The 25807-nt window shown below is 32.7% G+C and overlaps 1 protein-coding gene across 4 annotated transcripts in view; it reads right to left on the minus strand.

Annotated features, from left to right (window-relative positions):
• Positions 1 to 835: 835 nt before the first annotated feature.
• Positions 836 to 25807, minus strand: part of LOC124357508 (alpha-N-acetylgalactosaminidase) — a 63612-nt gene continuing 38640 nt past the window's right edge. For all 4 annotated transcript variants that reach the window (XM_046809376.1, XM_046809378.1, XM_046809377.1 and 1 more), the window contains exons 2-11: positions 17437 to 17616; positions 14468 to 14642; positions 11718 to 11892; positions 10847 to 10941; positions 10561 to 10722; positions 9059 to 9256; positions 7304 to 7468; positions 4908 to 4980; positions 3020 to 3156; positions 836 to 2531 (exon numbers count right to left, since the gene is read on the minus strand). In XM_046809376.1, the coding sequence (XP_046665332.1) occupies positions 3044 to 3156; positions 4908 to 4980; positions 7304 to 7468; positions 9059 to 9256; positions 10561 to 10722; positions 10847 to 10941; positions 11718 to 11892; positions 14468 to 14642; positions 17437 to 17616 (1336 nt within the window). In that variant the 3' untranslated portion in view covers positions 836 to 2531; positions 3020 to 3043. The remainder of the gene's footprint in view (positions 2532 to 3019; positions 3157 to 4907; positions 4981 to 7303; positions 7469 to 9058; positions 9257 to 10560; positions 10723 to 10846; positions 10942 to 11717; positions 11893 to 14467; positions 14643 to 17436; positions 17617 to 25807) is intronic.

Raw genomic sequence — 25807 nt, forward strand, 5'->3', positions numbered from 1 at the left:
TATCATGCCCTCCATTTAAGATATGGTATCACTGTTTGGGGTGCTACCTTTTGCAAAAAGTCTTGAACAAGTTATAGTTATACAGAAAAGAGGTATTAGAATAATGAGAATAATGGCCAACTTAGCACTATTGGAAAGTGCAGACGTCTTTAAAGATTGGAAGATTCATTCAGTCGTCAGCATGTATATTATGGTAATCTATGCCTCTTCACGAAACATAAAAATAAATAAAGATTTTCATCATTACAAAATCAGACACAGTGCTAACTTCAGTCTTCCAACACACTTGACAAGGACCCTCTTTGAAAAGAGACCAACATATATTGGAGATAAATTTTACAATCTGCTGCCCAATGAAATCAAGAGTAAAGACATCCAGATCCTAAAAAACAGACTCCAAGAGTGGCTGTTAGAAAGACCATATTAAAGTTGAAATGAATTTTTAAACAATACTAATGTTAATGAACTCATTTCTAGAATTTCAAGATAATTGCATATTTTTTTAAAGATAACCATGCTACAATTTTAAAGTGTAGACAGTGATGGTAGGACTTCTCTCTAATATTTTACATTAAATCTCTGACAAAATCAGACAAAATAATCAAAAGAGACCAAAAGATCTGAGACTGCAGCTTGTCCTTAAGCGTTCCTGACATGAGATTCAGGCTATTTATAAGATAGCAGAATTTTGCTTTAGTCTACAGTGAGAAAGGCAAAATTCAAAGTAAATAAATAGGTAAAACCAAAAACACCAAGATCGAATTTCTCAGGTCTATAGATGAGAGAGGATACAATATTAATTAGGTAAATTGAAATAAAACCAAATCATAATATTTTGTACTAATTTTTACTATAAATATTTACAGTTAATATAAAAATCTATATTTTAAAATCAGATTCCAATTATTTAGATAAAATGTTTTTCTTAATTCACTACATCGGACTAAATTAAAAATAGTCATTCCATACGAAATGAGCTACAAAATAAATCAATTTAAAAGCTTTCATGAAAAGATTATCTTCTAGGGAAAATGCTATAAGTAACAATAATTGATTCAATTTTCCTAATAAATAATGTAAATACTATCACTAAAACTATTTTTGTAACAAAAATACTTTCTAAGTATGTATAACATAAAATTCTGTTACATGTATTCCTTATTCTGATCTTTTATTCATTTAATACTTATTTTTAAACATCATAAAGAATTATTATAACATAGTTGGCCACACACATTGTTATACATTTTCCAAGGCAAGATGCTGTATCTCATGTTATAAACATATTAACATTAACATACTTTACTGGTCACTTGTTGCCTACCTACTTTGTATTTTAAATGCTAATTAATACTGAAAAGAAAAATGTACGTTAGATGTAAAAAAGAATTATATTTAATCTGAACGATACAAGTCGGACAAATTGAAACAATTCAATTGTGCTTACAAAGAATTTGTTAAAATTAACTATCATTGCCCTCATACGCTATGAAGAATTTTCTTGTAAAAAAAGACATATTATAAAAATAATTACTCTTGTAATTGTGAGTATCACAGTTTTGCTTTACAAGCTTAAAGCAACTGAATGTATCTAAAACACAATGTACGACAACCTGTTTTTTTTTTTATTTAACTAGTGATATAATAGGTTGTGGTCTGTTATCAACTAAGTGTCATTATTCATTTAAATTTCTCTAGAACATAAATTTATTTCAGTAATAATAAATACATATTATCGTTTTGAATAATCGCTTAATAAAAACTTCAATACAACTGAAATAAATGTAGCCACAGTTTTTTGTACCAGTATAATATTTAAGCACAGATTACTAATTGAATTTTATAAATTTACACACATTTTCAGGGGTATAACCAGACAGGGTAACAAAGATGGAATTTTAAATTAACTTTTAAAAATGTTTTTTAGTTTTAAAATAAGACAGAACTGATGGTTAAAAAAAATTAAAACTTAAGACCATTGAATCATTACGATCTAATGGCTATTCTATGACACCCAGATTCTTGCTAGTCAGCACAATGTACTTGACCTCCCCTAAAATTGGTTTCAACATAATTAATTATATATTTAAAAAAATTTACTTTTTATAAACAAAGCTATATTTGGTCGTTTGTTTCTTGATACGAAAAAATTATTTAAAGATAAAAACAATGTTCCTTAAAAATGTTACTGTTTTGGCGGATTAAAAATCTAAATATTAATAAAACAAGTAAAACCTTGCTTTTGTGCTAAAGTTGTCAAGTCAAATTTTATTGTAACAATAAATGTCTTGTCTTTTTGAAATGACAACTCAGCTGCTAAACGCTTTATGCACTCTTCATTGACTCTATAGTTTGATAACTTAAAATAAACTTATCTTCCAGTGATTTCAGGAAGAAGTAATCAAGCTAATGTTTTTAATACTTTATATCAACTGACTTGTTCGATATAAAACTGTGCCTGGAAGAATGGAGAATTCACAGCCTATTTTTGTTGTCTTCGTTGTTGTTTCCTTGATATGGAGATCTAGATCCTAGAAAGTACAAGAAACAATAGTTAACATTTTGTTTCATTGCTCTGTATAGAAACTAAGCAATTTTTACTTCACATAGTTGAGTGAACTCATGACAGTAAATAATCTGAGTATTCTGAAACTTTTTTGTTTTGATGTATGATACATTACAAGATATATAATCATTCCAAACATTTAAGGGCTGGCATCTTGAAACCTTAAGGGGTGTTTAAAAGTTAATGAGCATAAAAGTTGCTTGGCTTTGCTTGAAATTTCTAAATACTTGTCATGTTGGGAAACAGTTGAGTTAAAATCTTTGCACACAATTTGATCATTTTCAATCTTGAAATTATTATTTTTGAGACTTGCCAAAAATTTTTATTCCAGCTACAAATAGTCTCTGTGGCAAATTTAGTTATGACATTATTGTGTTTACAAGCTCATATTATATTAGATGAAATCTACCTAAAACCAACATTACTGACTGTCTCAAAAGATAACCTGCTTACCATTATGACTAAAGTAGAACAAGACTACTTGAAGGTGTTGGGCACTCTGGTGGGAACTGCGAACACACTGCGGTAAGGATTGAATGGCGTCGTCTGTCGGTAGATGGGCTGGACATCTGCCCTCAGTATTACCACTCCTGCAGTACAGAATGGCCAATTTAAAATTGCTCACCGAATACATCACGAAGCATTTCTGTGTATTTTGTTGCAATAAAACTATACACATTAAACTTAGGAACAGAATTGCTTGATAGGCTTTGTAATATATAAATATAGAACATTAAGTAAATTATGTTAAAAAAATTACATTCAACCGGTAAAAAACACATTTATTGTAAATTTTATTGTAATTTTTTGGAACTGAGCAGTTTGTATTCGATTTAGTTTGCAAAATTAAAATAAACTGTATATAGTTCCAAATTCTAGCACATTCTATCTTACAGATGTATAGAATTTCACTGTTTCCACATAATATTCATATTTCACTAATTTACACCTATAATTACAATAATAAGTAGTTTTATTGGATGAGCCTTAGTGAAGCCTATCACTCCAAAAGCTGAAAAATTTCATTTTTGTCTCTCTGTCTGCCTGATAGTTCGGAAATAAACAGATCCATAGATTTAAAAGTTTGCATGATTTCTATACGAGGAACACTGAGTTCGATGATGATTCATGTCACTCCATGGGATTTGACTGAGTGTTAGCAAACACTTTTACATTGGTCTTATGGATAACGTGTGATGGCAAGAAGAAAGTAGGGGAATAAATAAATAAGTATACACAACTGTGTACTGTCATATGAAATTTTAACGTTTATAATAATAACACATATAGCTTAATCTACATATCTTGAGAACAACTTGTCTGGCACAACTTCTCTTTTGTCTGCTGATGTGATGAAACAATTTTTTCGATGTGATGAAACAATTTTTTCTGTATGAGTGTCTAAAATTCATTAAACATGTTCTGTTTCTTTTAAAATGTTTGTTTTGATTAAATCACACATTTATTTTAATTTATTTTTTTAATTTAAATTTTAATCTTTAAAATAAAAATATATTAATTATTAACACGTTTACAACAGCAACTACTTTCCACACTTTTTTAATGTACTACGGGTACCTAAAACATTAAACAATCATGCATTCGACGGAGTACATGAGTCTGAGGTATTTATTTAAGGGCAGGATCAAATTAAAGAAAGCAACAAGAGATGCAAACAATAGAAAAGCAATAAGTAAATGCATAACAACAAGTACCCCATCGGGCACATGACACGCTTTACGAAAGCCTTGTGTGTACTCGATTGGATACATGACAGCAGTTGTAAAAGATCGCATGTACACAATAGAGTACAGGTTGTTGTAACATGTTAAATCCTTGGAGAAATTTATGAATTATCATCTTAAAAATTGAATTTTATTGAATTCAAACTATCCTACTATGCCAAATCTCCACTGAAGATTCAAAAATGTGCATGTAATTCAGAATAAAGTTTAACATTACATAACTTTTGTACAAGAATTTTAAGAGATGATGTGTGTTAAGCAAACTTTGTTAACATATAATGTGTTATTGTTAATAGTACAAATTTAATCAGTAATGTTGGAGTAAATTTTTGAGATATTAATGATTTTTTGACAAAATACTGAGATTTGAATCAATTCAGCTTAGTTTGACCTAACTACTACTTTTAAGGTTTAATTATACACTGTATGTCCTGAATACACACTAATCTAAAATTTTTATTAAAAGAATCCTTTGTTGATGAAAGCAATACTTTCTCTACATTTATGTTCTATGTGGAAAAGCCAATAACAATACAATTAATATAATTATAAGAAACTTCACATACACCAAAATACATATTGTACACACAACCTACCTGAAGGATTCACTTTAACTTTGATCTTTGTTTGAGGACTCAGCACTCCATAATCAACATCTTCATATAAGTCCTGAAAGATTAAATAGCATTTTAAAATATTCTCTAAAATAAATTCCAGCTAGAGTGTACATTAGACATGGTTGAACTTAAAGCTTGAATGTTAGATCACTTTATAATAAAGAACATGTACCTGTACAATGGCTATAAACATACACTTTTGACAGATTTTCTTGACAGTGGCAACAAGGCAAATTATACATTGCCATTGGAAGTATTTCTATTATTTTATATTATACACTTGAACCAGGAGTGCTCATACGAGGGCAAAGCTTACAAAAAGCAGGAAACAGCTAGTTTATACATATACATCAAGCCATTAGTACATAATTGCATAGTATGAATGATATACTGTAACTTTATCTTGGAGACTTCTTTAATGTAATGCAAAGACTTTAGTAAGGAATATCTAGTTAAAGGTGGAATTAAATACTGTTACAATTCAATTTATTCTTAATTTAGTCTTAAATCTGCAAGAGAAGGTCTCAGGACTATAAGTTTCTAACAATGTTAATATAATTAAAAAAAGTTAAGCCCTTTTTAAACAGCTGTTTAAAACTTTAAGTTACTCTAATATGATTAACTTTAGAAATCAGAAATCAGAAAATTTATTTGTCATTTAACACAAGAAACAGTGCAATAGACATCGTCACAGCCTAAGTTATGATTAATACCTTTTCGTATAAAATACAATGACTAGACTACTTTAAAAACACAACATGTAGCAATAAAACTTTAAAAGACACATAACATATAGACTTAAAAAATAACATCAATGTCATGCATATTAAAAAAATTCTTGTACATGATAAAATGGGTTTTCTTTTAACCAGGCATATAAGACTCTTTTAAATCTACTTATAGGCACAGATCGGGCACTAGAAGGTAAACTATTAAAAAATTTGATGCTTATAACTTTATGTGATGCTTGAGTTTTTGCTAACCTAACATATGGTAAATCTAACAGTGCATTAAATCTAGTATGGTAATGATGAAATTCATTCCTTGTGTAATAGTCCTGCAATTTATTCTTAACATTACATAAACAAACAAATATATACAGATTTATCACAGTAAGAATACCTTCTTGAACAAAAAGAGGTTTGCAATGTGCCCTATAAGGAGAGTTTGTTAAAATTCTTAAAGCTTTCTTTTGTAGAATTAAGATTCTCTGTACATCACTGCAGTTTCCACAAAGAATAATACCATAAGAAATTATACTATTAAAAAAAGCATAGTATGCATTAATTACATATTGTTTTGGGACAAGCTTTCTAATTTGTCTAAGTAAATAAATTACTCTGGAGAGCTTGACAGAAACATTATTTACATGGGCATTCCAAGCTAATTTAGAATCTAAGGTTATACCTAATAATTTGACACTATCATTAATCTTAAAGCCTAAGTCAGTTTCACGATTACATAAACTAAAAATTATAGATTGAGTCTTAGACTGGTTTAGCATAAGACCGTTAGACTGAAACCAAATGGAACTTTCAGTAATATAATTATCCATTATACCAGATAGCATCTCTAGCTTGTTTCTACAGAAAAAAGTTCATCGGCAAATACAACAGAATTACAATTAACATTTACAGGCAAATCATTTATATGTACAAGAAACAAAAAAGGGCCCAAGACCGATCCCTGTGGTACTCCGCAATTTATATCTACTATTTCAGACAGTTTGCTGCCAATACAAACTCTCTGAGTGCGACTGCTTAAAAAAGACTGAAAAAGATTTAGCTCCACACCACTTATGCCGTAATAATGTAATTTTTTGAGAAGAGTCTCGTGTGGAACACAGTCAAACGCCTTTGTGAGATCGCACAAGGTTGCTAAAGTGCTAAAAATATCAGTGTCATTGACATCAATATTATAATCCCCACAAACAATAATAGGAAGATTGTATTTTAGCAGTGAAAATAGAAGTTTGTCAAAGTTATCTAGGAAAATACTGTGATCTCCATCAGGTGTGCGGTAAACAGAGATTAAAATACATTTTTGGTGGATGTTTATAGAAACTTTTGGAGTAGAGCCCAATAGTTGTGATGATTTAAATCCATAAAAGGCATATCTAGAGTGTAAGAGCTTTCAACTGATTCTAAATATGAATATAAAATTAGAGTTATGGATTTATAAAATTGCTGTGCATAAGTCAAGAAGTTCTTGTAATAATACAGATAATATTCCAATAAATTAAATGGTTTGAACTATAAACAAAAGTTCAATATTGGTATTTAGTGACATAACATTGTATCTTATTAGGTACATTTAATTGTAGTTGTCTAAAAGTTTTGAACGTTTAGTAATTTTGAGAATGGACAACATGTCACCTGTATTCTGTAGCCGCCAGGGGCCACCAACCCCATCTCTGCCAGAGTTACTGCCACATCGGAGGGGGTCCCGTCTGTTCGTCTGTTGAGAAATGCGATGGCATACGAGAAATAGTTCTGGTAGAGAGGTGTGATCGGTCGGGCCCAGATTTCAATGCCTTTGTGCTAGAGCAAACAACAATACCATAACGGAGTTAGCCTGTTTCAAGACTTCAGATCCGTGTCTTATTGTAGTAAAATATTATGTGACAATAAATATAAAGTACAATTTATTATTTGTACTCGTAATTTTCATCATTAGAGTAGTATGAATAATAGATAATCTTATGTTTCTGCCACTTTTTAAGTGTACTTTGAAACTGTAGTGATTAGTTTTATTTCACTTTCCTTAACAACATTAAAAATCTTAACATGTTTATATGCGGCACAAACAATTAAAAATGAAGTTCTGTATATCCAAATGTCTATATAAAACAGCTGGATCACTGGCTCCAGGGCTAAACAGTCCTGGCATGGATAATTGCCTCATCACTGTAAGCTAATGAGGCTAACGTACCATTCATATTAGTTAAAATTTAGTCACATCAGTTCAAATATCACTTGTTCTATAAGCGGTTCATTTCAATATAAACTGCATTAACAGACCAAAAATAATCTAGTTTACATCCCAGTTTGTAAATACCATGAATTTTAAACATTGTTTAAACAGTTTTAATTAATTAAATGAATATTTATATTAACAATTTTTTTAAATATAATACTTCACCATAAAATACTGAAACATTGTGATATATTAGGACTGTAAATAAATTTTGAGCCCACATTCTTCTGTGTTCTTTAATAACAGAATAAGTGAAGAAGGATAAAGATCCCTTCATGATCGTAAACTAATAAATATGAATGTCTAGATTTAGCTTCGGCTAAGTAAACAAATTAAAATTCTGTTTTTACTAATATTAGGCCTAGAACTTTACTCTAAGTCCTTTCAAAAAATAATTCCAAAAATATTAACCCCCCTTCAAATACAATCCAGACGATAAATACATTTTATTGGTGTGTTCTTTAAAGATAGCAATATCTGTCTTGATATTCATATATATTACAATAATGTAACCAAGTTGATCTTTTTAATGTTGTGTAATTTCTTTGAAAATAAAATATGTTAATTAAAAAATGTCATGAGAGTCCTTTTATAGAAAGGTCTAAGTTTTAAATTAAATGTATGAATTAAACAAATTAAACAAACTAAATGTAGCATTTATGAATTAGTGAATGTTGGATAACTTACAATACTGTAGCCACTATATCACTTTAAATATTATAATCTAAAGTGATAAGTTTATATGGGCTAGCTAATAATTTAATATAATTTTTACCATTCTGTTCATCATTAATGTAGTAATTTTGAATGTATTACTTCCCGAAAATACATTATACAGGCCCAGCCGGCTAAAATCACACAGTTGACTAGATGCTGAAGTAAGACAATAATGCAACACTTTTTTAATAATAATTCTTAATTTAAGTAGACTACATTTTTACACTAAACAATAAATAGCTACAGTAATAAACAGTTATGTAATGTTATACAAGCAAAGTATAAATAATATTTTATACATTTTCTCTCCAATATCCTTCACTATTAAGTACAGTAGTATACTGTAACGGATTATTGATTATCACTCAAAGTGGAAATCAGGTATTTCAGATAATCTTATTAACATAGTTCACTCCTATATCCAGCCTATGAACAACCTTGTATATCCGGCGGCCTTGGATGCCCATGGGATCCTGATCCACAGCTATGATCTTGCGATTCTGTAGGATGGCCTTGTACTCCGGCCGAATGGTCCGTAGATCCACAGACATGAGCAGCGGTGCCGCTAGGATTGCCCACAATGCCATCTGAGTCTTGCTCTGCTCGTATGATAGACCGAAGTTGCCAATGATCAGCTGTTAATTAAATAAGAAAATTGAAACAATTGTAATAAATTTCAACGAACTCAATAACTTTTTGTACAAATTCATATAGCTTACAATAATATTGTAAGCTATAATAATATTACTATTTTAGTGCATTACTATTATTAATAATAATAATTCTTTATTTACTAAATGCCCAGAATCTCGACATTTGCAGTTACTGGTGTGCCGCTCCTGAACATCCATAAGGTTCCCCAGATTTAAGTGACACATCGGATTTTGCTGTACTCAGTGTGGGTTCTTCTGGAAGGTATAAACAAGCCAGAAGTGAAACCTCTGGGGAAGGATGTGTGCTTATAAGGTGCAAATTGGCCAAAGGCTCCTGAAGTGTTATAACTCGCATGCGTTGGTCTGAAATGTCTACTTTGGTCAAAGTGTACTTTAAGGCCATCGTAGTCTATTTCTGGTTTCAATTATTTTTGGTGCCATAATAGTTTTATTTAGCATTGCTCCAATGTAGGATAGCGAGAAGTTCAAAAAATGAGGAAAAACAAAATATAATTCTTGCAGAGTTTGCAACACTTTTCAGCCTCTATGAGTGGTTAACCTTAAAGAAAATGCTTTTATTTGTCTGTTGGCAGCATAAGGCACGTGTATTTCAAATTTAATCATTTGTAGGACATCAGAAAGTTGAAAAAATAGTATAGTATAGTTCTTCTAGGGGATAAATCCCTATCTCAACCACTGGATGATTAAGATTCAAGAAAAAATTTTACTTTGTCTGTTGCAAGCTAGCACATGTATTTCAAATATCATCATTAATGGTCAACACAAAGTTGAGAAACAATCATTATAGTTCTTATAGTGATTGCAACCCCTATGAATGTTTCATCTTTATGAAAATGCTTTAATTTTTCTACTTCAGTCATGAAACATAAATGTGCAAATTTTAACTTGTAGGATATCGGGAAGTTGGAGGATTAGTGATCAGGGTGTGAGTGAGGGGTTTGCCTTTTATATATAGAGATATCTTAATAAATTAAAAAATACAATTGTTTACATGTAGCCTTACTAATTCTCTGTTACAATCTATTTTAATTGAATATAATTAAAACTGAATGAAACATTATGCATTATCAAAACAGTTGTAGAATTTTCATTACACTTTAAATATTTTTTCAGAAGTATTGCTTTGACTAGCTAATACTAAAAAATCATAAAAAAGTAAAAATGTAAATGCTACTTGATGTTGTTAAAGAGATGGAAGTTGTATCACTTTCACAAAGTTAGTAAGGTAGTACTCTTAAGGTTCAAAGAGACCAGATGTTACAGACCATATCCGGATCATTCCAGTGTCCAGGACCAGCATTAGGCACGATGTTATCCTGGTTGTTGCCATAGTAGTCAATGATGCTCTCCAAGCTGGCCCATGAGTCCTGGATGTCATCAAAGTTGCGCCACAGATTACAGTGATGGATGATGGCACTGAAGTTGGGCTACAACATATCAGTTCTCATGTAAAGAAACAGAACAATACAAATTGAACCAGATAAGTCTTCACCTTAAGGGCATTGTGGAATCATAATTAATCACATGAACAAATTTGAATATAAAATTTACCTGCATGCCTGCATAAATTTGGTAAACAGGCCAGCTGCAGGAGTAGACCATCTGCCTTCCTGTCCGGTTCAGATGGTACCCAAACTCCGGGTAGCCTGAATAACAAACATAAACACTGCATAACAAATACATAATCTATGTCAAGATGCGTTACTAAAAGATTATTGAAACAAACTGCTTGAGTTAAACCTTTGAAAAATCTAGGAATTGTTTAGTTTCAAAATTTAGTAATTATGACAAAATAAAGCCACCAGTAAAAGTAATGCAGAAACTTGTTGGTACTTCTTCCTTGTTTAAATAATTAAACTAATACAAACAAGGGTTTAAATGAAGATTTTTTAAATGTAAACTATGTCCAAACACATGGCCTCTTTCAATTAAAGAATTTCATAGATGGAAATAATTACTACTGTATATTGTACAAATCAGTGGTAATAACAATGTTTTAAAGAAACATGAAATGTGAAGTTGAGTCATTTTGTGCTAAAGATATATTTAGTTAAACATTAGGATATTATGACTGCAATATTCTTCACTGACCAGTTCCAAAATACATCATGAACTAATGAACTTAAATCACTACAGATTCAATAAACAATTTAAAACAAATATTATTAAAGCTGCTAAGTCCTTTAAAATCAGTGAATAAATGGGAGTATTAATACACATTTTGAAAAGTGTTATGTGTTTTATGATTCGAGCCATTCATAACACTACAACTTTATCATCATGTGCATGTGTTCTATCGATAAATTCCCTAATACATAAAAATATTCAGAGCATAGAATTATTTAATTTGTAATAATTGAGAACTCTATTTAATTCTAGTCCATATCATACCGTCCATATACTGTTATGCTAGATAAAGTACCTCTATCCATTTCACGGGGGTGGGAATAGCAGCCATCCAACTTCACGTAGTCAACGTCCCACTCAGCGAATGTAAAGGCATCGAGTTCCAGGGAGCCCAATACTCCCGGGTACCCCGCACACGTGAAGTTTCCATAATCTTCATAGATGCCAAATTTTAGACCTTTCGAATGAATCTATAATATCAGAGGGAAAGTAAGTTTTAACAGTTTATTATATTACAGCAAACTGATATTCAGGAGAGGAGAAGCAGTTTTTGTTTAAAAAATATAGTAGATATTCTTTGTGAACAAAATAGGTTAAGCAAAAGAACTAAACAGGTTTAACTAAGTAAATTTAAAAAAATGTTAAAACTGTGTAAAAATGTATGAAAAGTACAAAACATTACAATTTTAAATGTAAACGTTCAATAAATAATATTTACCCAATTTTAATCACAGCAAATTAATTTTGAAATTTAAAACAATACAAAATAAGGTGAGGCAAGAATGTTTAGTATAAAAGTATAAAAGACAATGATTAATGACAGTTAATGTAGTTCAAACTTTTGAACACCAGAAGTATTAAACGCAAAAATTAAATGATTAAACAAGAAACTAATTCATTTTACATATAAACAGAATTTAAGGCTTAAAAATATTGTAAGTTAACAAAATTACAAGCAAGAACAATGTAGTGTATAAAAGGAAACTTTCGTTGAAATAAAAAATTGACAAATGACGCGTTTGAAAGAAACTGTAATGGCGATCTATCATTTTTATTTTCAGCTATCTTAGTGATACATATTTTAATAACATTGAGAGTATTTGAATAAAACCAGAATTGTGGTGTCAATTGACTTTTGTATAGTAGTATATAATATTTGAAATAGGTATAGATAGAGTAAGCTTCAGTTTTATCTGTAAAATAGTTCAGAACATGTCAATGTAAAACCGGCGAGCTGATTCAGCGTACTTTGGAACTATCATTAGGTGTAGCCCACCACTTTTCCCATTGGTGGAACTCATTGCGTGGCCTGTCTGTCAGCTTCTCCATTAGTGTCCTTTGGACGCCTGACCCCCCAGTTTACTGTCGAAGTCATTCTGAGCATGATATGCTCCGATAGTGGTAGCTCGATGTACGTTTTGCCCTTTGTCCTCCATTTGTAATATGAGTCATCTTGGAACTCGCCGTGTTATGAAGTAGCAGCAGCGGCCTCATTTTCTTAAGGGCGTGGGTGTTGAATCCTCTTGTATATCTCTTTGACTGTAGTAGTGCCGTCTTGGGCCCTGATGCACTTTGTGAACGCGCTTGCAGTAATAGTACTGCTTTGAACTTTGTCTCGTGTGCGATAGGCGTGATGGATTCCTTACAAACTTGTGTCCTACCTCGATGCCAGTGACTGTTGTTAGTGACAAGAAAAAAGTATCGTAAGTGCCTATCATCATGGGCAGTTTGCCTGTGGAGGATCTTATGAAGCAGAATAGAGTCAATACAGTACAAGGTTGATAAATGTATTTATAAAAAGTTACATATAGGATTTGAACATGTGCTCTCTTTAACCATAGATAAAACCATAAGGAGTAATGTTTCATCTGTGCTTTAACTCAGATCCGAAGTTCAATGTCAGACTGTGTGGCCACAGGTTTCCCAAATTCTATAGTTTCCATTCTATGAACAACAAGGAATCTTTCGATAAGCCCTTTGAATAAATTGACAAAGTACTTCATAATCTTCAGTAATAATCTTCTTATTATGAATAATAATTATGTGGATCTAATTTGATATATTATTAATTTAAGAGATTAATTATTGTTGTGTGAAATAGCATTAACCCTAAATTAAATTAAATTCCTTGCTTCAAGTAAATGATTAATTCATGTAAATGTTATAAAGAATCAAATCCAAAACTGAGCGCTGGAGTATAACTGCACTGTGTAATGGTCAGTGTTCATCTCCAACTTGTTCTATTGTTCCATGTAATGGAACAGTGCAGTGATAGAACTGGTAGTCAAGCTTTTAAAAGTGTTGGGCTTTGTTGAGCTTGAGACCGAGTTATTATACCAATACACCGTACTGTTATTAATTATTTTCTCTTGTATAGTGAAAAATATGGAAAATACCAGAAGCCACGGTTATTGATTGTAAATACAATTGTGATGAAATTGAATCGGGAAAGTGATCTGCACAATGTACATCATGATGTGATCTCCTGTTGGACTTGAAAATTTGTACTGGGGAATCATCCCTGTTATTGATATGAAGTAAATTAGATCAGTTACAACTGCTCTTTTAATAATTTTGAACAGTGTTTTATAGACAGTTGACAAGTATTATTTTACATCCTTTACAATAGAAAATGTGTTTTATATTTTCTAAAGACGTGTTATAAATTATACTGGTCATTATTAAAAAAAAAAAAAAAAAACAAATACGAGACCAGCTTATTTATTTATTTTATTTCCAACGGTACATCATTTTTACCATAAGTTCTTACTTTTAACTTGATTACTGTTTATAAATACCGTCTGCCTTCTCTCGTATGTCCATGTTGCTAAAAAACAGACACAATCAGACTGAAGAGCTGATCAACTTTATCTTTTTTATGAATGAAAAAGAATGCGTAATATTTTTAATATATCTATATTCATGCAATATAGATGTTATGGAGTTATTTTAAAAAATCTATTTATTGTAATTGAAGTGATTGAAGACAACAAATACAGATATTCCCAAATATTGGTAAATGTTATTACAGAAAGCAGCACTTACATATGCTGAAAGGTCCTTCATGCCAAAGGGGAACCTCTCAGGGTCAGGCTGGAGGTGGCCAGAGTACGCTCTCTGTCGGTCCAACCAACAGTCGTCCACGTTGATGTATTGGTAACCTGCAGCAGCGTAGCCCTCCGATACTACCAGGTCAGCCATTGTACGGAACAGCCGGTCACTGCAGACATACACTCATAGTTACACTTCTACTGCTCCGAGTGTTGATAGTTTTGTACGCATTTCATAAAAGTGTCATAGTAGACAGCAGGGGAGTTACTCCTAGAAATTGAATGATAAGGAAAAGAGTAGACTAAAACAAAGTAGATAATATAATAAAAATGCTTGATATTCTTTATCTTCTTTTCTTTTTATTCTTTATTCTTAATATTTTACTATTTATCGGAAAGATATAACTATTGCTAAAGGCATTATAGAACTATAGAAACTATAGAACACTTCAGTTTGTCTAAAATAATTACAATTTGTAATTCAATAACTATTAAACATTCATATGCACACAGTAAAGCGGTATGGTAACCATTTAATAATTTATTTGAATCTTCCAAAATTCGCTTTCCTTACCAACCTGCTAATGCTACTTTTGTACGTACTTATGATTCACATATTTACAGTACGATACACATATTTCTTAGGTTTATGATAATTGTAATAAAATTGAGTATTTTGGACAATAGTGTGTTGGCTAAACGTTATGAAACAGCCTTCAAATTAATACAGACTTTAGCAGATCACAACCATTGTCAAATTGCCAAATACTTTATGAAGGCATTCGCCTCATGGATGGATGGCTCACTAAAATTACATACCGTACGTCGTCGTATTTGTGAGAGGTCCCACTGGTTGCCCAAAGTAAACATTATATATTAACCACTACAAAAACTTATTTAATATTAATATTAAAATTATGACAAATTACAAATATTTTCCTTGATATTCAAGAATGTAGACTTTTAAGATAAAATTTCTCTTTATCTTATCAGAAGCTTAAGCAAAACATCAACTGTATTTAAAAAACAAAATTAAAATATTGTTGATACTAAAGATAAAGATTTATATTTTTCTTTTATTGTACATTGTAGAATTTTGGTGTAATAAAAAGTTTTGTTGCATAATCAAACAATAAAATATAAAAATTTGTTTTACAAAATTAAGGCTACAATCAAACATTTAAATCAAAAGCTTAATAGACATTAATTTGCATGAATGCCATTTACTTGGTTAGATAATGATGTGTTACCATTATACTTGAGAACATTTTTAATTTTAAAATATGTTAAGTTTATTTAAACAAACATTTGACTAGAAATGAGGTTGTACACCTAACCAGAACCATGCCAAGATAATAATCTCAATTATCTATATATATAAAAATGAAACTGTTCGTGTGTAACAGCATCACTCACAAACGGCTGGACGGATTCGCCTAATTTTTTTTAAAATTTGTTCGTCTTGATCTGTAGAAGGTTATAGGATACTTTTTTATCCCTTTCCCGATTCAGGATTCCGCCCCACTGGTTACAGAAATACCCGTAAGAAATGCATTGCAGCAAACATATGTTATTAAGTGAAAGAGTCTTTTCAAATTTTTAATCAGCTGTTCTTTGTAAACATATATAATGTGACAAAAAATTGTTGTTATTTTTGACAGTAACTAAGTAAACATAAATATTTTTGACGTTTCTATGTAAACAAACATTTTATATATATTTTTCGACGGTTAGTCGAGTGCCGTTGCACAATTTTGGTGGTCGTAAGTTTCTCAACATCATTATCGGTGATCCTACTTTCAAGAGTAATTGATGTGACGGCATTCCTGATGGTTCAAGTGAGTTTAAAAACTCCACAGGGTAGTGTACAGCTTGTTACACAATAAAGATCAAAATTTAGAGGCAGTGCAAAGTTTAGATGTATATGGCACTGCAATTGAAAACTGACTACAACCAAACCTGTTATGATTGTTGTACATTTATGAGACACATAGTTTAATTAAGGTTGTTATGTGAAAGCACTTTTTACTCATAAAATAATTTATCTAGTACCCTTTAAGAGAAACATTTGTTAAACAATATATGTTTTTTGGAAACCCTTCTTTGCGTCAACTAATTTTGTATCAAGAAGATGGATTCCAAATTTGTCATGTGTATTTACACAGTTACACAGTAATGGCTTTATATGAATTGATATTAAAAATTTAATTATTAATTCATTTTCATACCGATATTTGGAGGTGGCTGCCGCACTTGAAAACTCGCTTTCTTCTGACTGTGAAGCAAGAGTGGGTAGGTATGGGTTAACTCCTCTCCCCCATGAAGTACAACATGATAATACTGGGGTTTTGTAAGAACATGATTTCGAGATAGCAATCAAATCGGACCAAAAATGTTGATGGAGCAAAACTATTCATTTTGGGAAACAAGAGTAATTAACTTTCATATACACTCACAAAAAAGTAGAGACATGAATATCTTTAGACACCTAATAGCATATATCTGGAATATTTTCATAATAATAATTAAAAACTTCCAGTATTCTTAAAAATACATAACATTTTAAATAATTATTCCTGTTTTCAAGTACAATTAACATTTTATATCCAAGTGCCAACGAAAATTAAATTGAATCTCAGGCATCCTTTGTAAGTTGAAGTAAAGTAATTCGCAGATACATTATGATCTGATATAATCTTTTATTAACATTGTCTGAAATCAACTTTTTTAATAGAACCGTATCATTCATATTTTTATATCCCATTGCAACATGTTTATACATGGTACACAATACCTGTTATTTTGTTAATTGTTAATACAAGATGTTATTTTATATTGTTGTATTTTACTGAGATAGTACTTGAACTATACTCTTTCCATATCGCACCTCGGGCGAAGTATATTTTATAATAGTAATAATTATTATTAATGAATACGTATATTTACAATATACATCAAGTGTACCTGATGCAGTTGTCGGGGTCATTCTTGCAGTCGGTGTTGCACCGGAACCGCTCCCAGGCCAGCCAACCCATGGGGGGTGTCCGCGCCAGCCCGTTCTCCAGGGCGCACACCCCCACTAGCCATGCGCATGCGCAGACCAATAACACCGTACTGCGCAGTCCGCATGGTATCCCCATCACACTGCAACAATTTCCTTCAGTTAGCAATAAAGCTTGATTAGTGAGAAGTATATTAATATTGCTACAGGAACTGCGCTTGTGTTTGTATAGTTCATCCTGCTATCCTAGTTTGATACATTTTAAAATTAACTGAAGAATAGTGCCATAGTTCTGGAATTACAAATTTTTCATAAAACATGGACAAACAGTGGTACCTGCTTTAATCATATTAGCCCAGGAGCCTAGAGCCGATTTGCATTGTATAACCACACAACCTGATATTTATAGAACTCAATAGAATAATTTCCCCATAAATTCGGTAGTCGAAATGAGAGTCTACCAAAAGGGTCACATACATAAAACGATGATAGTTTCTCAGGTCCTATTTTTTTTGGCTTGCCTCAGGTAAATTAACCGTCAGAAACGTAAATAACAGTTCAATTAGCGTCATCTAACCATCGACAGACCGATGGCGCAGAGTAGCGGGTACGGTGGTTTTCGTGAGATAACCGAATCAAGCAATGTCGAGCGTGGCTGCTGCTTGGACGGGTGACCGCTGAGCGATCCTCTCCTTGCAAGCGGTTCTGCCCGGGCATTGATTGATTGATTAATCAAGACAGGCGAAGTTAGGACCATTAAGTCTTTTCTTGCACTTAAACTGTGTAAGGGCATTGGTGGTGGTTCAGAAGTCACATTTAAGCCGTTGGTCCTCAGATTAAGTGTAAGAGAGGACTTCTTAGCCCTAATTTCACCTGGCAAAATAAGACATTACTTTAATTTTTACTTGACAGACCGACTAACTTGGAAAGTAGTGACATTCTGGGTCTTTATTTATGCGTCTGACGTTCGATTTTAAGCGTGATAAGCAAAGAAAATTAGTGTACGAGAGGGAACAGTTGTGTGTACTTACCTCCCAATTTAGTTCGATTTCTCCCAAAGCTATCACTGTAACGATCGATTTCTTTCTTAGCCTAAATTCGACTATCGATTTCAAGAAAAGACAGCTTGTGCGGTTGTACATAGCAGATTGGATCGCGGATCCTACACTTAATAAATAAAAACACTCTTATTAACTCACGAAGTAGCGTATCTTATATCTATGTATTGCTTACCCACTCCATTCTTCTAAAGTAAACAATCAATTTATGTTCATGGTTAAACCATAGAGAAAACAATGTAAGTATACAGCTGTTAGTTATAGTAATTATGACATCCAAGGAAAATACAGACACAATACAATTAATTGTGTGAATGACTTTTTCCACAAATTGACGTTATACACGATGGCATTGTAAATTTCTCAGAAGTAGAACTCGTGATGTCACGATATAGATCACTCTCGGTGTGAGTATTGGTTCAAATCACTCATCGAATAATCTCTTTGTGGTGATTTACAACCAAGTGAATCAGACGATGCAAAGTGTGTAGTGTTTTCTACTACGTTTCAAGAGCGATTGTTGCATATTGAAATATGTGACAAAGTCTTACTTTTAAGATAATGAGATAAGTAGACCTGTCAATAAACATGACTCACTGACCTCTCTCAGCGGATTGCCTCAGCTTCCTATATGTCAACAAGGTTTTAGAGCAAGCCAACTGGTGATTTACTATTGTGAAAACAAACCTCGTAACAGTTGAAGTGAAACCAGTTAATGACAAACTCCAACGATCAGTTACTATGTCAAGATCTTCCTGCCTCTCTCTAATCAACCAGCTTTCCTCTCCAATGTGGTGGAAAAGTGGAAGCACAACACAGTTTTTTAACGAAAACAAACTTCATTGATTCATTTTGTAAACGATATTTTGTGAATCACTTATTACGCATCTATTCATGCATTCAATAAAAGTTTCACATCGTGTTTACTTTCTTTAGCAAAGCTAAAATAAACATGTGGATTTTCACAAAGTTAGTCAAATTCTCACATCTAATCTGAACATTTTGTAAAAAATTACGCAGCAATACGTTCTGGGCGTTAAAATAAATGATGTAACAAAATTGTAAATTTAGTTTCTTATTCCTTTTGAACAAACCTTTTTAATATTATGTTTGAGATAACCTAATTGGGGCTTGATGAGCTAGAATTGGTGTTTATTCGATCAAAATTTTAAAAATCTTGTTTTGTTGAGTTTCAAATATATTAAATATATTATATTATATATCAATAAGAAGGTTAAAAGTATTCAGCAGTTTTACTCCTACGTACAGTTTTACAACAGTTTTACCATCCTCATGATCGATATTATGGTTTTTAACAATTATATTGTAATATATATTGCTTCAAAATCTTTTGTAACTTTCGAACAAACTTTTTCGATCAAACTTTATCTAGTGCCTCTTTTGCATGCTGTTGGCTTTAAATTGTGAAAATTGACTCAATTTGATTGGACACGTTTAATACATTTAATAAGGATTTCCACATCGTTTTAGGTAAATAATTAAAGTATTTGAAAACAAAATATTGTTTTGAGACAAGTTACATCTACTATTAAACTTTATAAAACCTTACAATAAATAAACTATGCGACACATACACACGCACATGCACGCGCGTCCTTACACGGAGACTTCCATGGATACTCTTTTCTCACCTCAAGATAGGTAGATAACCAAACTAGACATATACATAAATATTCTTCTCTTTACGTCTAAACGTCAAGTGAATCAGGGCAGATAAATTAATCGATAAGAAACCGAGGCAAGGATTAATATCGGACCCGGTGATATGGAACTTCCTGCTCAAGTTGATGGAGAGTAAAGATCACCAGTCCTCATAAGACATAAAGAAATAAATTGAAGATAACAAAAACTTAATGCTTGACTCGGCAAGTTTTTTACGCCACGACATTGAACTTATTGGTCAGCTCATCATTATTGTTAGGAGGACTAAAATGTAAATTATGTAACAATAAGTGTATAAGTTCACTTACAACTAGCGTCCGTATCTATGTAATTTGATTAAAACAACAAAAGCTTGATTACAAATGCAATAATAAGAAGGGTGACTTTTCTTGCAATGTAGGCTACGATTTGTTTTATGCAAGGTAGTCAGATTATTGGTTTACCTGGAGTACGAACAACCGATATATTTCGGTCTCGTCTATAGACCATGTTCTTAATTGTGCACTAAAGAATATAGCCACGTAAAAGTTACATATATGAATGATCACTATTTATACAGGCTGTCTATGAAATTACTCTATCAAAATTCATCATCCGATTCGTCAGGTCAAAAACAGTAAATCGACTGCATAAAGTAACGTCCAATTTTGCTTAGTTTACTGTCTGTTTAAATTTGAGGAAAAGTTATATCTTTCAATCGATTAAAGGTACAGAAATCAAGCTTTACTTGCAAAACTTTTAATTATATCTTTTAAAATAAATTTATTTAATAAGCCTGAAAATAATGAAAAGTTGAAATGTTATACCTTAATTTAATGTAAAGAAACAATTTTTTTTATCACCCAAACAGACACACTGTAAACTAAGCAAGATAGAAATATACTTTGTGTGACATTTCTTACTTATATGACCTAACAAACCAAATGGTGAAGTTTGGTAGAGTAATTTATGGACATCCTGTATATTCTTGAAAGTGAATCTGCTGGTGTATCCGGGGCCATTGCTCTTTTTATTGTGTGGCAATGAACTGTTGGCCCAACCATGTTGAAGGTCACCTGGTTCAGTATGCTGATGACACGAGGAGGTGTTTATTTAAGATCTGGATCATTGATTCTTTGATGGGTATTCTTGATAGCTATTTAAATCAGATCCACAACTGGTTCTTATGCAATGACGAAAAAACCAGGTGATAATTGATCGACAAGAGTGGTATTGTTCATTTCTAATCGGTGACTTAAAAAGAACGATAGTTTGAATCTGAATGGGCACTTGGTGTCTATTTTTGTTTTAAGACACATTCATAAATTTAGATCGATCAAGTTTGGAGCAGGATTAGAAAATTAATTGAGCCAACTGTCTACCTTTCTTTTTTTTAGGCAATCTTCTCAATCAATGCCTGTGGTTTTAATCAGTTATACCAAACGTTTTTGGGGAGAGAGATGTTTGGTCCAACTCCAAACCCATTTGCAAACTTTTACTGGCCTCCCCAGGAATCCAACCCGTTACCTCTTGGTTAGAGATCCGCAGCCTTATCCATGCGCCAAGTTGGCCAATATAAGTACGAGAATGGTTTATTCTGGGTTTCCCTAATTCGGCCGCATTTCCAGTTTTAGCCATGTTCTGAAAATAAATTTCATTGAAAGCGTGTTTACTCTGAAAATACAAGCTTTTAGTACACTGTGCATCCTAAAGGGCAGATCGTGCTATAGGCTAGATTGATATTAAGTTCTGAAAAATACGTCTTGATTCTCACGATCGTTTATGTAGGTCCAATTGTGATTTTTTCTAAAAGATCTTATACATATCTGACAGCAATACAGTATTTGATGGTTCAAAAACACATTAGATAGTATTTTTTAAACTGTAATGTTAAAACCATAAACAGATTGATGGTACTTAAAAATAAATTATTCTATTAATATTTTAACGTTATTTAAAATTAAAGAAATATATGTGTGGGTGTAAAAAAACTGAATTTTAATGAAACCTTATACATATCTTTATCAGTCTTGGCATAATATATCTTAACTTAAAACATATAACATAGGGAATTTTATCAAAAAAACTTGATGGTGCAGAAACGACTTCCTGCGTTGCGCCCACAAATTAGATAAATTACACCATTATGGAAATGAATGTACAATAACAACAGCCTTGGTACAGCGGTGGTAAAAAATCATTTTGGCCAGCGACACAAAGACTATTGTACTTCAAAAATGGAGGCCACAATAGACGTTTGTGCGCCTCAAGGTTTTTGCGCAAACTACTAGACATGCGCGAGTCACGGGCGAGCGGCGCAGTCAGTCACGCGCGACCCCAGGACACCTTGGGCCTGGACCTGCTGGAGCGGGCCGCGCTGGAGACTTCTCCAGGACTGACAGCTGACCGAGGTAGCACAGGCGGTCCTATAAACCATAGATAAACTATATCATGCAGAATACGCATGTGTTACAGCATTAACGATTATATCAGCCAACTGTTCAAAGGTTCAAATGTCCAAACAACAAATATCTCTATTCTTCATAAATGATCGGAGAGCCGTCTGCTCTGGCTTTACCAGCCACTCACCTTTAGTAATTTTACAACCGTTCTACTAAAGTTGAATCATAGTTTAATAATAGTGCATTATTTAAAGACACTTAGGCAGTTGGATGCAACTTTATTGGTCCAAATAAAGTAATATCTGTGACATTCAACCTCGTTCAATATTTCTGAGTGAGTGGCGAATGAAGTAACACGGTATATAGCTAGATAATGGTTTAGAAATAGAATTGACATTCCCTTATCTGTATAGATTAAAAATAAATTTGATAAGACCTTTAAATTTGTGTTTTTGCCAACGCATACAAATATTAAATATATAATTGTTTCCTTTAAATATGTCCAGCAATTAAATATGGCTTTCCGAGTTTCTTCTACCCAATCATGCAATTGGCTACGGTTGTGCCCTTTAGCATAGAGCTGATATAAACATTTCGCGGTACCATTGTTAAGCAGAGAAACTCATTCCACTCTCACATCTTTTACCTGATGCCGTGCCAAAGTAAAGAGGATAGCGAAGCGAGATCCGGAACTCATTGTTTAGAACATAATTGAACCGGTTGTGGAGAAATTACGATGGTTAATGGCGATGTCGGCGTAGCTAATAGTCCAATAGAGCGTGCAGAGTGTGAAATAGCGGGACCCGGTCCGGGAGCAGAATAAAGAGTAAGAGTGGAGGCGTACCTCAAGGTGTACCACTTTCTACACGAGGAAGTGCCGTGGTAGGCTACAGATCTGGTTCTGGCCTGGCCGGGGCGACCTGGTTCCCGCACGTAACTGGTTCACCACGACTCGACGTTATGAGATATAACGTAACACTTGCGGTCTCATATGCATACCTCACGGGACTGCGACATCGAAATGCACTCTGATGCTGTAAGCTACGGGGTGGCTGTGGTTTCAGCAGGTGTCGGGTGTTACATTCCACAGGAGATATGTGTAAAGGAACTGATAGACTCTGCTAAAGTAATAAAAGCACACATATAATACCAAGCAACGTGTAAAAGCTTTGGCGTTGTGTTGTTAGACACTCAGTAAAAGAGTGCAATGTCTACATTAAGCCGAAGAAGTTAGTAAAATAATCAATCATTGAGGTAATGGTGGATCTAAGGGATGGACCATGGAAGGAGCCATAGCCCCCTCCGAAATGTTAAAATAGTCGTGTTTATGAAACAAAACTTAAGCACTCCCTTACTAAAACCATACGAATTATAATGAACTTAACTTAATGAAATACACTTTGAGTATGAATCATTTTCTTTAATTTAACATTTTAATGTTTGTTGTATTGAAATGATAAATCATCTGTTACATTAAGGGTAACGGTGAACTAAAACAAAGATGCCCTCTCTCCCTCCGAAAATCAGTGTTTGAACCAAACCTTGAACAGAGGCTAGCTTTTCTGTCAAGCAAAAGATTAAGCAGGAAAATAAAATAACATCTTTACGTCGTGTACAATTCAGCGGAGAATCTAGCAGCCCCATAGAGAGGAGGTTTAGCAAGTTTGGGCCTCTTATCTCTGATACAAAGGAAAATCACATCCTAAGGATTCTACTATTAGCTGCTTCAAACTTATTAAACTACTACAAGAGTTTAATGAAATGCAAAATATTGTAGCGAGTACCGAATCATTATGTCGTCCACTATCCTGTTGCTACTGTATGTTATACAATGACCAATTACTATATTGCTTGGTTGGGATTGTATTACGTGAAGGGCTATTTGGTAATGCTGAGGAGCAACGTAATCATTATAAGGTCTGTAAATGGCTCTACGCCCGTGTGTTCTAATTTTGTGTGTCGTGATGAGTGAAGTGCTTGCGTTTGCACGAGGTAATACCTACATCATTCCAGGTTCAGGTTGGCTACGTCTAAAAAAGCACCTTCTAGCATTCTCTTTTGACTGTCAACTGTAACATACTTTGTGGTGGAATCAAGTGATGTGATAAACATAAATAAATTTAATTGGTAGAGTACAAATATAATATTATACGTGAGTACGTTTTGACACTCTTTTATTCAAAAATTTACTATTTATCATAGTCAGTAGATATTCTCTACGCTGTAGTATCCAAACCACAAACTGTCGCACTGTTGCATTGTTTTCTATTACGTATCCAAAAGAAGGTTGTAAAACACGTAACAGGGATGCAATAATGCTTTGAAGTAACAAATAGTGGCTTAATATGAAACCCTTTCCCACATTAGGCTCTGTACAGGGTCTCATATTGGGCTCAATCAAGCCGATATTCTTTTCTTCAGAAAAATTATAGATTAATTTTAGATGGAGTTAAAAAATTAATATATCTCAGTAACTCTGTATTATTGAAATTGAGAACACAACATAAACCATAGGAAATAGAGTGTTAATCCATGTCTTTATTCTGACATAGATTGAAATATGTCTTACAAAAACAAAACTACATCTTTTTACTGAATGTGTAACCTTTATTTATAAGAGAGTAATTGCTAAACGAACAGCTGTTAAAATGTATTTTCGAAGGATTGAATCCAATTGTATTGTATAACGGGGCTACACACCTACTGCCATCATAATCGAGGCACCCGCTGCGCCAATTAGATTACTTAGCAATATTTAGTAGGTCAATAACGGGTTAATTTAAAGTAAGATTATATCAAAGAATGACAGTAGAATCCTAGTTCAATAAAATTACCTTAAGTACCTTTAGATTGATTTACAGTATTTTGTAGTACAACCAACCTAGACTTGTTCCAAAGAACCACTTTTATAGAGAAACCAACAACCTGGATGAACGTGAAATTGTAAAATGGCGACACACAAATGGCAAATAAAATGTTAGAATATAACTGAATGAGATTGGGAACAGAAAAGGTAAGGATTACAACACAATAAGGTCCATGGCAAGGTCTCATCGCCTTCATGTCAGCGAAAAGTATGCTTATTGTTGTTGTTTCCGTCCTCAATATGTGGTCCTTCAAAAGTAAATTATACAAATTATTTTGGTTGCTCAAGCGATCAAATAACATACAGGCAACCAAATGGTACATTATTTCCATAAGTGAGATGTACA

The sequence above is a fragment of the Homalodisca vitripennis genome, chromosome 3, assembly GCF_021130785.1.
Source record: "Homalodisca vitripennis isolate AUS2020 chromosome 3, UT_GWSS_2.1, whole genome shotgun sequence".
Classification (NCBI taxonomy): Eukaryota; Metazoa; Arthropoda; class Insecta; order Hemiptera; family Cicadellidae; genus Homalodisca; species Homalodisca vitripennis.